The sequence below is a fragment of the Lynx rufus genome, unplaced genomic scaffold, assembly GCF_022079265.1.
Source record: "Lynx rufus isolate CCGP_SWC_20201006 ecotype Redwood Valley unplaced genomic scaffold, mLynRuf1.p SCAF_9, whole genome shotgun sequence".
Lineage (NCBI taxonomy): Eukaryota > Metazoa > Chordata > Mammalia > Carnivora > Felidae > Lynx > Lynx rufus.
Genome location: NW_025814897.1, coordinates 102359593 through 102373705, shown reverse-complemented (window position 1 = coordinate 102373705; position 14113 = coordinate 102359593). Strand labels below are relative to the sequence as shown.

Here is a 14113-nt window from a genome sequence, read left to right as displayed (position 1 = left end):
AGAGAGACAGAGAGAGAGCACAATCAGGGGAGGGGCAGAGAGAGAGGGAGACACAGAAGCAGGCTCCAGGCTCAGAGCTGTCAGCATAGAGCCGGATGTGGGGCTCAAACTCACAAACTGTGAGATCATGACCTGAGCTGAAGTCGGATGCTTAACTGACTAAGCCACCCATTGATAGATTGCTATTTATCAATATCAGAATTATGTAGCTACCCTATTTTCTTTCAGCTTGAACCCACACTCAGATCTATTTATATATATTCATACATACATATGATTTTCACTACATTGGGTGCAACTATCATAAAAGATTTCCAGTGACTTGTGTTTATAAAGTGGGAGTTTAAACATTTGCAGGTTTGAGATTCTGGGAAGATGGCGGCGTAGGAGGAAGCTGGGCTCACCGCGCGTCCTGCTGATCACTTAGATTCCACCTACACCTGCCTAAATAACCCAGAAAACCGCCAGAGGATTAGCAGAACAGAGTCACCGGACCCAAGTGCAGACGAGAGGCCCACGGAAGAGGGTAGGAAGGGCGGCGAGGCGGTGCGCGCTCCACGGACTGGCGGGAGGGAGCCGGGGCGGAGGGGCGGCTCGCCGGCCAAGCAGAGCCCCCGAGTCCGGCTTGCAAAAGCGGAGGGGCCTGACGGACTGTGTTCCGACAGCAAGCGCGACTTAGCGTCTGGGAGGTAATAAGTTAACAGCTCTGCTCGGAAAGCGGGAAGGCTGGAGGACAAAGGGAGGGTGAGCTGCGGAGCCCCCGGACGGACGACAGAGCTCAGTTTGGCGGGGAACAAAGGCGCTCGCCAGTGCCATCTCCCCCGCCCATCCCCCAGCCAAAATCCCAAAGGGAACCGGTTCCTGCCAGGGAACTTGCTCGCTCCGCGCGAACACCCAACTCTGTGCTTCTGCGGAGCCAAACCTCCGGCAGCGATCTGACTCCCTCCGGCTGCCACAGGGCCCCTCCTGAAGTGGATCACCTAAGGAGAAGCGAGCTAAGCCTGCCCCCCCTGCCGCCGTGCACCGTGCCTTCCCACCCCAGCTAATACGCCAGATCCCCAGCATCACAAGCCTGGCAGTGTGCAAGTAGCCCAGACGGGCCACGCCACCCCACAGTGAATCCCGCCCCTAGGAGAGGGGAAGAGAAGGCACACACCAGTCTGACTGTGGCCCCAGCGGTGGGCTGGGGGCAGACATCAGGTCGGACTGCGGCCCCGCCCACCAACTCCAGTTATACACCACAGCACAGGGGAAGTGCCCTGCAGGCCCTCACCACACCAGGGACTATCCAAAATGACCAAGCGGAAGAATTCCCCTCAGAAGAATCTCCAGGAAATAACAACAGCTAATGAGCTGATCAAAAAGGATTTAAATAATATAACAGAAAGTGAATTTAGAATAATAGTCATAAAATTAATCGCTGGGCTGGAAAACAGCATACAGGACAGCAGAGAATCTCTTGCTACAGACATCAGGGAACTAAGGAACAGTCACGAGGAACTGAAAAACGCTTTAAAGGAAATGGAAAACAAAATGCAAACCACCACGGCTCGGATGGAAGAGGCAGAGGAGAGAATAGGTGAACTAGAAGATAAAGTTATGGAAAAAGAGGAAGCTGAGAAAAAGAGAGATAAAAAAATCCAGGAGTATGAGGGGAAAATTAGAGAACTAAGTGATACACTAAAAAGAAATAATATACGCATAATTGGTATCCCAGAGGAGGAAGAGAGAGGGAAAGGTGCTGAAGGGGTACTTGAAGAAATCATAGCTGAGAACTTCCCTGAACTGGGGAAGGAAAAAGGCATTGAAATCCAAGAGGCACAGAGAACTCCCTTCAGACGTAACTTGAATCGATCTTCTGCACGACATATCATAGTGAAACTGGCAAAATACAAGGATAAAGAGAAAATTCTGAAAGCAGCAAGGGGTAAACGTGCCCTCACATATAAAGGGAGACCTATAAGACTCGTGACTGATCTCTCTTTTGAAACTTGGCAGGCCAGAAAGAATTGGCACGAGATTTTCAGGGTGCTAGACAGCAAAAATATGCAGCCTAGAATCCTTTATCCAGCAAGTCTGTCATTTAGAATAGAAGGAGAGATAAAGGTCTTCCCAAACAAACAAAAACTGAAGGAATTTGTCACCACTAAACCAGCCCTACAAGAGATCCTAAGGGGGACCCTGTGAGACAAAGTACCAGAGACATCACTACAAGCATAAAACATACAGACATCACAATGACTCTAAACCCGTATCTTTCTATAATAACACTGAATGTAAATGGATTAAATGCGCCAACCAAAAGACATAGGGTATCAGAATGGATAAAAAAACAAGACCCATCTATTTGCTGTCTACAAGAGACTCATTTTAGACCTGAGGACACCTTTAGATTCAGAGTGAGGGGATGGAGAACTATTTATCATGCTACTGGAAACCAGAAGAAAGCTGGAGTAGCCATACTTATATCAGACAAACTAGACTTTAAATTAAAGGCTGTAACAAGAGATGAAGAAGGACATTATATAATAGTTACAGGGTCTATCCATCAGGAAGAGCTAACAATTATAAATGTCTATGCGCCGAATACCGGAGCCCCCAAATATATAAAACAATTACTCATAAACAGAAGCAACCTTATTGATAAGAATGTGGTAATTGCTGGGGACTTTAACACCCCACTTACAGAAATGGATAGATCATCTAGACACACGGTCAGTAAAGAAACAAGGGCCCTGAATGAGACACTGGATCAGATGGACTTGACAGATATATTTAGAACTCTGCATCCCAAAGCAACAGAATATACTTTCTTCTCGAGTGCACATGGAACATTCTCCAAGATAGATCATATACTGGGTCACAAAACAGCCCTTCATAAGTTTACAAGAATTGAAATTATACCATGCATACTTTCAGACCACAATGCTATGAAGCTTGAAATCAACCACAGGAAAAAGTCTGGAAAACCTCCAAAAGCATGGAGGTTAAAGAACACCCTACTAACGAATGAGTGGGTCAACCAGGCAATTAGAGAAGAAATCAAAAAATATATGGAAACAAACGAAAATGAAAATACAACAATCCAAACGCTTTGGGACGCAGCGAAGGCAGTCCTGAGAGGAAAATACATTGCAATCCAGGCCTATCTCAAGAAACAAGAAAAATCCCAAATACAAAATCTAACAGCACACCTAAAGGAAATAGAAGCAGAACAGCAAAGGCAGCCTAAACCCAGCAGAAGAAGAGAAATAATAAAGATCAGAGCAGAAATAAACAATATAGAATCTAAAAAAACTGTAGAGCAGATCAACGAAACCAAGAGTTGGTTTTTTGAAAAAATAAACAAAATTGACAAACCTCTAGCCAGGCTTCTCAAAAAGAAAAGGGAGATGACCCAAATAGATAAAATCATGAATGAAAATGGAATGATTACAACCAATCCCTCAGAGATACAAACAATTATCAGGGAATACTATGAAAAATTATATGCCAACAAATTGGACAACCTGGAAGAAATGGACAAATTCCTGAACACCCACACTCTTCCAAAACTCAATCAGGAGGAAATAGAAAGCTTGAACAGACCCATAACCAGCGAAGAAATTGAATCAGTTATCAAAAATCTCCCAACAAATAAGAGTCCAGGACCAGATGGCTTCCCAGGGGAGTTCTACCAGACGTTTAAAGCAGAGATCATACCTATCCTTCTCAAGCTATTCCAAGAAATAGAAAGGGAAGGAAAACTTCCAGACTCATTCTATGAAGCCAGTATTACTTTGATTCCTAAACCAGACAGAGACCCAGTAAAAAAAGAGAACTACAGGCCAATATCCCTGATGAATATGGATGCCAAAATTCTCAATAAGATACTAGCAAATCGAATTCAACAGCATATAAAAAGCATTATTCACCATGATCAAGTGGGATTCATTCCTGGGATGCAGGGCTGGTTCAACATTCGCAAATCAATCAACGTGATACATCACATTAACAAAAAAAAAGAGAAGAACCATATGATCCTGTCAATCGATGCAGAAAAGGCCTTTGACAAAATCCAGCACCCTTTCTTAATAAAAACCCTTGAGAAAGTCGGGATAGAAGGAACATACTTAAAGATCATAAAAGCCATTTATGAAAAGCCCACAGCTAACATCATCCTCAACGGGGAAAAACTGAGAGCTTTTTCCCTGAGATCAGGAACACGACAGGGATGCCCACTCTCACCATTGTTGTTTAACATAGTGCTGGAAGTTCTAGCATCAGCAATCAGACAACAAAAGGAAATCAAAGGCATCAAAATTGGCAAAGATGAAGTCAAGCTTTCGCTTTTTGCAGATGACATGATATTATACATGGAAAATCCGATAGACTCCACCAAAAGTCTGCTAGAACTGATACATGAATTCAGCAAAGTTGCAGGATACAAAATCAATGTACAGAAATCAGTTGCATTCTTATACACTAACAATGAAGCAACAGAAAGACAAATAAAGAAACTGATCCCATTCACAATTGCACCAAGAAGCATAAAATACCTAGGAATAAATCTAACCAAAGATGTAAAGGATCTGTATGCTGAAAACTATAGAAAGCTTATGAAGGCAATTGAAGAAGATTTAAAGAAATGGAAAGACATTCCCTGCTCATGGATTGGAAAAATAAATATTGTCAAAATGTCAATACTACCCAAAGCTATCTACACATTCAATGCAATCCCAATCAAAATTGCACCAGCATTCTTCTCGAAACTAGAACAAGCAATCCTAAAATTCATATGGAACCACAAAAGGCCCCGAATAGCCAAAGGAATTTTGAAGAAGAAGACTAAAGCAGGAGGCATCACAATCCCAGACTTCAGCCTCTACTACAAAGCTGTCATCATCAAGACAGCATGGTATTGGCACAAAAACAGACACACAGACCAATGGAATAGAATAGAAACCCCAGAACTAGACCCACAAACATATGGCCAACTCATCTTTGACAAAGCAGGAAAGAACATCCAATGGAAAAAAGACAGCCTCTTTAACAAATGGTGCTGGGAGAACTGGACAGCAACATGCAGAAGGTTGAAACTAGACCACTTTCTCACACCATTTACAAAAATAAACTCAAAATGGATAAAGGACCTAAATGTGAGACAGGAAACCATCAGAACCTTAGAGGAGAAAGCAGGAAAAGACCTCTCTGACCTCAGCCGTAGCAATCTCTTACTCGACACATCCCCAAAGGCAAGGGAATTAAAAGCAAAAGTGAATTACTGGGACCTTATGAAGATAAAAAGCTTCTGCACAGCAAAGGAAACAACCAACAAAACTAAAAGGCAACCAACGGAATGGGAAAAGATATTTGCAAATGACATATCGGACAAAGGTCTAGTATCTAAAATCTATAAAGAGCTCACCAAACTCCACACCCGAAAAACAAATAACCCAGTGAAGAAATGGGCAGAAAACATGAATAGACACTTCTCTAAAGAAGACATCCAGATGGCCAACAGGCACATGAAAAGATGTTCAGCGTCGCTCCTTATCAGGGAAATACAAATCAAAACCACACTCAGGTATCACCTCACGCCAGTCAGAGTGGCCAAAATGAACAAATCAGGAGACTCTAGATGCTGGAGAGGATGTGGAGAAACGGGAACCCTCTTGCACTGTTGGTGGGAATGCAAATTGGTGCAGCCGCTCTGGAAAGCAGTGTGGAGGTTCCTCAGAAAATTAAAAATAGACCTACCCTATGACCCAGCAATAGCACTGCTAGGAATCTACCCAAGGGATACAGGAGTACTGATGCATAGGGGCACTTGTACCCCAATGTTCATAGCAGCACTCTCAACAATAGCCAAATTATGGAAAGAGCCTAAATGTCCATCAACTGATGAATGGATAAAGAAATTGTGGTTTATATACACAATGGAATACTACGTGGCAATGAGAAAAAATGAAATATGGCCTTTTGTAGCAACGTGGATGGAACTGGAGAGTGTGATGCTAAGTGAAATAAGCCATACAGAGAAAGACAGATACCATATGGTTTCACTCTTATGTGGATCCTGAGAAACTTAACAGGAACCCATGGGGGAGGGGAAGGTAAAAAAAAAAAAAAAAAAAGGACGTTAGAGTGGGAGAGAGCCAAAGCATAAGAGACTGTTAAAAACTGAGAACAAACTGAGGGTTGATGGGGGGTGGGAGGGAGGGGCGGGTGGGTGATGGGTATTGAGGAGGGCACCTTTTGGGATGAGCACTGGGTGTTGTATGGAAACCAATTTGTCAATAAATTTCATATAAAAAAAAATAAATAAACATTTGCAGGTTTACTGAAATTCAGAAGTTGACTAGAAATACCACTGTACTCTCCAGGTAGAAACTGAACAGTGTTCTAGGTCTTAACAGTTATGCTCTTCTTGAAAGCTTTTTGGTATAAATGACAGCAGTTTAGAAATTAAAAACCCTTTACCTTACAAAATACACTTTGATTGATGGAAGATTTCCTTTGTGTTTTAAAACATCTTTACACATGAAAAGATGCTCAACGTCACTCCTCATCAGGGAAATACAAATCAAAACCACACTCAGATATCACCTCACCCCAGTCAGAGTAGCTAAAATGAACAAATCAGGAGACTATAGATGCTGGAGAGGATGTGGAGAAACGGGAACCCTCTTGCACTGTTGGTGGGATTGCAAACTGGTGCAACTGCTCTGGAAAACAGTGTGGAGATTCCTCAAAAAATTTAAAATAGATCTACCCTATGACAGAGCAATAGCACCGCTAGGAAGTTACCCAAGGGATACAGGAGTGCTGATGCATAGGGGCACTTGTACCCCAATGTTTATAGCACTTTCAACAATAGCCAAATTAGGGAAAGAGCCTAAGTGTCCATCAACTGACAAATAGATAAAGAAATTGTGGTTTATGTATACAATGGAATACTACATGGGAATGAGAAAGAATGAAATCTGGCCTTTTGTAGCAACGTGGATGGAACTGGAGAGTGTTATGCTAAGTGAAATAAGTCATACAGAGAAAGACAGATACCATATGTTTTCACTCTTACGTGGATCCTGAGAAACTTAACAGAAGAAGACCATGGGGAGGGGAAGCAGAAAAAAAAAAGGGAGGGAGGGAGGCAAACCATAAGAGACTCTTAAAAACTGAGAATAAACTGAGGGTTGATGGGGGGTGGGAGGGAGGGGAAAGTGGGTGATGAGCACTGAGGAGGGCACTGGTTGGGATGAGCACTGGGTGTTGTATGGAAACGAATTGGACAATAAATTTCATATTAAAAAAACTAAACAAAAACCATCTTTACCGTTGATTGTTCAAATATTGGCTTTCTGTAAAAAAATTATGTTAAATTTAGACTGTACTACGGTATCAATAAATTTTTCTGCTTGGTCAGTTTTAATTACCTTAAAAACCAAAATATGTACATACATACATACATACATACATACATATATGTCTCTGTCCACTAAAATATCTTCTGCAACTTTATGTGGGCCATTGGAGCAACCATCTTTCTCTCACACAGTAGCTCTCAGGTGCCTTTTATTCCTAAGTATCTACATCTTATGGCTTCATAATGTCAATGCTTTGGCATTCTTTTCCTATTTCTCTTTCCTCCCTATCCAAATACCACTATTCTTTTATTCTGGACAGGTGTTTAGTTTTTCTATGATAGTCTCAGATGCAAGGTTCCTTGATTGACTTCCATCCCTCCTGAAGCATCTCATGAGGTGCACATTAAAATTAAACTGCCTATTTGCTTTCCAATTTTTCCTTTTCAGATGTTTGTCCCCAGGAAGTCTGAAATATGACATGACGCTTTTCCAAGTCACAATAAGACACGGGCTGGTCTCTCTGTGAGAGCATTGCTGTTGTGCCGTCTGGCTTGAACAGCTTGCTTCAGGGACATGGGATGATAAGGAAAGTGGCTCCAACGAGACTCACCCATGTAGAAATACAGGTGTTGCTTTTCATAGTCGATGTACTTGATTTTCATCTTGCCAAACTGAAAGGAGAGAGCATAAAACTAAAATAAGAGACAATACTTGTGGTCATTAATGCTCAAGAACATTGCTGTGTGTGTGTGTGTGTGTGTGTGTGTGTGTGTGTGTGTGTGTGTTTAAAATCTCTATGGAAAGAGCCACATGGTCAGAATTTGTTGGCTGTCACACTTGAGGCACTAGAAGAACCAGAACTGGAATAAGAAGAAATATTGCAGCATCATTTTGCTTTAATTAAATGTGGGTAATTCTTACATTTGACTATGGGGATTGTGATTTTTTAAAAAAATTCCCATGGAAGCCATTTTGAAAATTTTTTGTCCTTCTATGGAGTGGAGTGGTGACCAAAAGGGAATATTTCTGATGAGTTTTTCTAGCTTCTCTTAACTATGGTGTTTAGAATTCTGCTTGAAGCTCACTCTCCATGTCCATTCATTCTTTCAACAGATCTTTATCAAATGGTAATATGATAAAAGATATAGACATTGTCCTTCTTATCTGTCCCATCTTTCCTCCTTTGTGTTCTCATTATGGATGTCACTCTGTGATGAACTATTTCTAAGGTGTAATGATATTACATAAAATCTTAATGCTGGGAATTTGATTAATTTTCTAGGAATCTCCTTAGTTAATTTAGTCTGTGCTCAGTGCATAAGGACAGCAAATAGTCTGAGGGGAGGCATAGAGGTAATGGTTATATATCCTAGTAAACATACAATAAATGTTTAGTTGAATGAATGAAAATGAAGATTTATGTCTGCTCTATATTTTTACTGTATGTTCACTTGGACACAACACTATGGGCATTGTTTGATTTCTGCCTCTCCTCCATTTTGTTGATACCTCCCTTCCTGCATATAGACTTCTTTTCATATTTGTATAGTAGGGTTGATCTTTCCTTCTTTTAGTGTCATAGATAAAAAGAAATAGCATGTTGATGATGTAATAAGAGCTATTTGCAATTCCTCTCAAACCTCCAGATTTTTAAGTAGTGGGAAACATGGGGAAAAGAGCAGGTGGAAATTCCTGGGAGCTGGCACACCTAGATGGAGGACTGCTTTTGAGTCTCACTCCAAAGGAGGGCTGTAAGTCTTCCAGAACATGATCACAGGACCTGGAAAGTAGAATGTTTGAACAAAATGGTAGAAAAATTGGCAGTAAAGTGAGATGGAAGGAAAAGTTCAGGGCTCACCAGAACTATTTTTTAAAAATGTAAACAACTGAATTTTAGAGTTTAAATAATTTCAAGCAATGTCTCAGACAGTAGCTCTGAAACTCTATTACACGGAACCCTAAGGTCTAGGGACATGTCCCAAGAGCAGCTATAAAACTTAGGAGGTGACCTCCATCATTTGTGAAGAGACAGCATGTATACTGAACATAGCCTTAAGGAGGTACTTTGGGGAGGGGCAGCCTGCTTCATAAAATTCAGTTAAGACAAATCCTTCTTGCTCTGTGGGGATGATTAGAGAAATCAAAGTATCACACTTTTGTTGATGAGCGTAGGAGTCCACAAACATCAGAGAAGTCCAACTTATTTGTGGAGCCATTGTCAAAAGCAACTGATTTGTGATCACAGCCAGAGATTTTTTTTAAGTCTAGTCAAGAGATTTGTTTCCTAATTCAGCTGGAGAAGAAGGTGCAGTCTTCTGAATCTGGGAAAACTTATTTTTAAAAAGTTGCACAATTTTTGGTTTATGTAGCCCAAAGTGCAGGCAGCAACTGACAGAACTACATTCTCAATAAAACTCCTTAGTTGTTTTAGGAAATAGCAGCCTCTTTCTAAGCACCTGACTCTCAGGATCTACCATTTCTCCAGAGGGGGGAGACCTTTCTGTAGTTACCCTTGTACCTCCTTCTTTGAAGTAAGACTTTCTCCTAAAACATTTGGTAATAGTCCTTTACATGATGATTTTAAGTTGTGTTTAAAAAAATCAACTGACAAATTCCGGAGTTGATTTTTTCTCTCCTTTCTCTATTGTTTAACAAGTCCAAATGAGAGGTGAGATGTCTAAGTATCATACAAAGCACTTGAGCTGTGGCTCATGTATAAATGAGCCAAATGAACACAAACTAAAAAACACTAGTACAGCCTCTTCTCACTGAGCTAGAATTAGTTGAGATAACTAGTTATTCAGATACTTGTGATTTAGTGCTTATTGAATATACTGACATGTTTTTCTTCGAGAGAATGAATGTCTCCATATCGTTAAATTTTGGAGAGTCATTGCCAGCTTCAGTCATCTGGTTTCACTACTTAACAGCAACTTATGTTGCCTCTGTTGTAGTGGTGACCACTGGGCAGGGATCTGTTTGTCTCCAGGATTGCTCAAGCAGGGTAATACAAGTTACCAGATTTCCTTCCATAGGAGGTTGGCGGCGTGTCATTTAAGACCATAGAATCACATGCTCCACATTTCCTTCTGTTTGTACAGCCTCAAATTCAGTTATTTCATGTGTATATCCTGGACTCAAAGAAGGAGACATGCTCTGAGAAGGTGCTTGAAGTGGGAACCCCCAGCTCCATCTTTCTGGGACAAGACCATAGACATTTCCAGGAATCACTTTTGGGAACATTTCTTAAGTGCTCAGGAGTCCTAAACATACCTTGACAGGTTGCAATTCTCCAAGCAGGAAAAGTGCACCCATATCAATATCTGGGTCTTTGGGGTGGATGTTTGTTTTTACATGATGTTGGAAGTGTCGGTGATTCCACCAGGATGTTGACAGGCCCTGAGGAGAAGAGAGGGTTCATTAGCTGCAAGATTTCTCTCCTGGGATGTCCTTCACTCTCAGAGTTTTCTGCATGCATCTCCAAAGTCAAAGTAAGATATCTGAGCTTCTGGAACTTGTTCCCTGACTGCTGGGTCACAGAATGGCCCATTGGACAGAGCCTTTCAAAGCCTACTATCAAATAATCATGGGATTCAGGAACACAAATTCAGGAAAATTCATAAAATTCACAAAAACCTGTTCAGATGAAATGTTTTTCCATCCTTTTTTTGGGGGGGGGAATCCTCATTTTAAAAATTCTGAAGATAAGTAGGACAGATAAAATTCTTATTTTACAAATAAAGAAAACTCATCTCTAAAACTTCAATTAGCTCTTGGGGTAAAATGGTCCTAGGAATCCTGCTTTCATGAATATTTAAATGAATCATGGATCTGAAATTATCTTGTAGGGGGCTTGGCTCACATTACTGCATGTTCAGGCTTCCATGATCTCATATAAAGATAAATGAGAATAAAAATAATTCAATTGGCTCTGAGCTCAAATCATCTCTGATTAGGTTGTTTGTGATCTTCTCTCTCTCAATGACAGTGTGAAAGTTTTAATAGAGGAAGGATTTGGAAGCACATCAATATGGTTTCATATCCTGGATGTATAAATACTGCTTTGTGGTTTGGGTAAATTTCACCCTCTTTGAGCCTGTATTCCATCTGCAGTAAATATGATATCATGACATTTACTTCCATGGGTTGTTTGGGGGAGACAAGAGATGATGTATGTAAAATGTTGGCATATTGAGAAATTCAATTTCCTCTCCTTTCCCCTATTGCATAAATTATTACATAAGAATAAAGAGTATTTGTTTTTTATTGCATATTTGACATCTGTCAATAACTGGCCTAAACATGTTTTACATTTTCACAGTCCAATATGATAGCTACGAGCTACACGCTGGTTATTGAGCACTTGAAGTGTAACTAGTCAAATTAAGATTAGCAGTATGTGTGTAATATTGGATTTTGAGACTCGGAATGAAAAAAGGAGAGTAAAATATCGTATTAAAATTTTTTATATTGATTACATGTAGAAATGATAATAATTTTGAACGCATATATATATATATATATATATGGTGATAAAGTTATCTTTTGAAATGTTGTTAGATAATTTAAAATGATTTATGTCATTTTAATGTGGCTTGCATTATATTTCTGTTGGACTATGCGGATCTGGACACTACGTCCATGGTTGAGGGGGATGGGCATGTTTGAAAATCTGCAAGTGTTAGCACTGCCTTCCATAGTCCTTGTTGTAGAGTCCTCTCTTAGCAAACCCCTGGTGACCCCACCTCTCAGGAGCAATAGTATCTTTTCACCTCTAACACTCCCTACCATCCTTGTAGTGGAATCTCTCTTCCTCCATCCCACATCTGTCTGCTAAATCTCATGCGTGAAAGGAAAATCACGTTTCAAACATTTCTTTTGCATGTCTCATGATATGTCAAACTGAACTTGTACTCATCAATTTTTACTCCCCCTATGGGGTCCTCATTGCACTCTGCTCTTCTTGCATCTGACTGCATACCACCCACTCACTTTTACAGTTATGCACTTGCTCTTTTCATTATTTATTTTAAAGTACATCCCATGCATCAGACACTGAAACAAGCATTTGGAATATAGAGTTAGACATGATAAAATGGGGTTCCCATACTTATGAAACATACAACCTATGGGAGCAATAGACAAACAAGGACACTGCAATAATTGTTAATTAAATCCTTTGAGAACCAACATTTTAACTGTACTCTTGCAGTCAATGACTATCTGTGGAAGTTGGTAATAGGAGAGACAAATTTTGATTCATGATAGGTCAGGGAGAAGATCTTGACAACTCAAGGTCCTGGAATTTAGAACAGTGATGGGAGTAATTGTGATCTAAAGCAGCTGGCTCTACCCTTACCCCTTGGTCTGGAAGCCACAATTACTGGCGGCAAGGGATAGGGTGATCCAGCTGGAAGTGAAGATTATCAGCTACCTGCAAATAGGCTGCCCCTGCACCCAATTCCATACAGAAACCACTCTAGGTCATTCCTCATTTCCAAGTTAGGTGCTTTCTTGGTGCATTATAAGAAATCCAAACTTTGGCCTGAAGCCATTTTTTTTTTTTTTGGCTTGAATTCAAAGCCCTGCTACTGGGTATGTGTGGCCTTGGGCAATTTCCTCATCTGTGGAATGGATGAGAAAAATATTAAAGGAAATAACATGCTTCACACCCCTCCCCCAAAATTATTTTAGGATGTAGTCCTGGAAAGAGGATAGGCCAGATTTTTAAGGCAGGTCTTAATATCAAATACTCTGTCTCTTTGTCCCTAGTAAATCCTTGATTCTTGATTCTTATAGTTTTCAAACTGTGCATGCTGCATCTTGGGAGGGGGCATTGAAAAATATGCTACAGGGAGCCCATTTTGATTTGAACATTGCACAAAAGTCCAAAATATGCGCAGAAATTTCATGGTATACTTTCAGAAGCACTCTTTTATTGCACAAACACTGCAAAGATCAGGCATACACAATTACTAGCACAGCTATTGAGTGAAAATTCCAAAAAAAAAAAAAAAAAACTCCGCCCAAAAACCCCTCAGGGCAAGGGTAAAATGATAGTAAGTCAAGTTTTGAAATTTAAAATTGTGATGTATGTAGAAGGTGACGTTGTTGCTGTTTATATTACAATTTTCTTTGCTGCCTCCCTCCTGTCCACCTTTCCTTCCTACAGGTAGTTTGAAGCCTACACTCATTTTGCTCACAAATCACTGGTTTTATCTGCAAAAAGGTAGAGTATACTCAATTTGCTTTTAGAGCATTTCCTATTTATTTACTCCGTTCATGAGTCATCAAGGTTATATTCATTTCAACTAGTGCAAAATTGTTTCTGGCAACATAATTTATATAGAGAGAGCTGTGTACAAAGTTGGACAAGTGGGAAAGCAGTGATTTTTTTTTTAAAGGACCAGCAAGGGTGGAGCTTGAAATATTACTTATACTGGCATCAAGTCAACTGTCAATTACCTCCAAGACACATGAGTCTTTCTTTTCCTCTGACTTCCTCAAAAGGAATTACCTTAATTCTCACCAGGACGTAAGAAACTGTTTTTGCTTTTATTCTGTGGTAAACATTTCTGACTGGATACAGAAACACTTTGTCAATCAAGCATGAGTAGAAAGAGGGCAGAACTGTGTACCTATAGAAATTTTCGAGTTAAATGAAACTTATCACATAAAATGACAATTTTAATCATTCTAACCATTTTGAGGAACAGACTTAATTCTAATATGAATCCAGATCCAACTCTGTGTTACTTAATCTA

General features: G+C 40.3%; 1 protein-coding gene across 1 annotated transcript in view; it reads right to left on the bottom strand.

Annotated features, from left to right (window-relative positions):
- LOC124506349 (fatty acid desaturase 2-like protein FADS2B) overlaps positions 1 to 14113 on the bottom strand; it is a 45129-nt gene that overhangs the window by 15543 nt on the left and 15473 nt on the right. The window contains exons 5-6 of the mRNA XM_047072398.1: positions 10623 to 10748; positions 7960 to 8020 (exon numbers count right to left, since the gene is read on the bottom strand). Coding sequence (XP_046928354.1) covers positions 7960 to 8020; positions 10623 to 10748 — 187 coding nt within the window. The remainder of the gene's footprint in view (positions 1 to 7959; positions 8021 to 10622; positions 10749 to 14113) is intronic.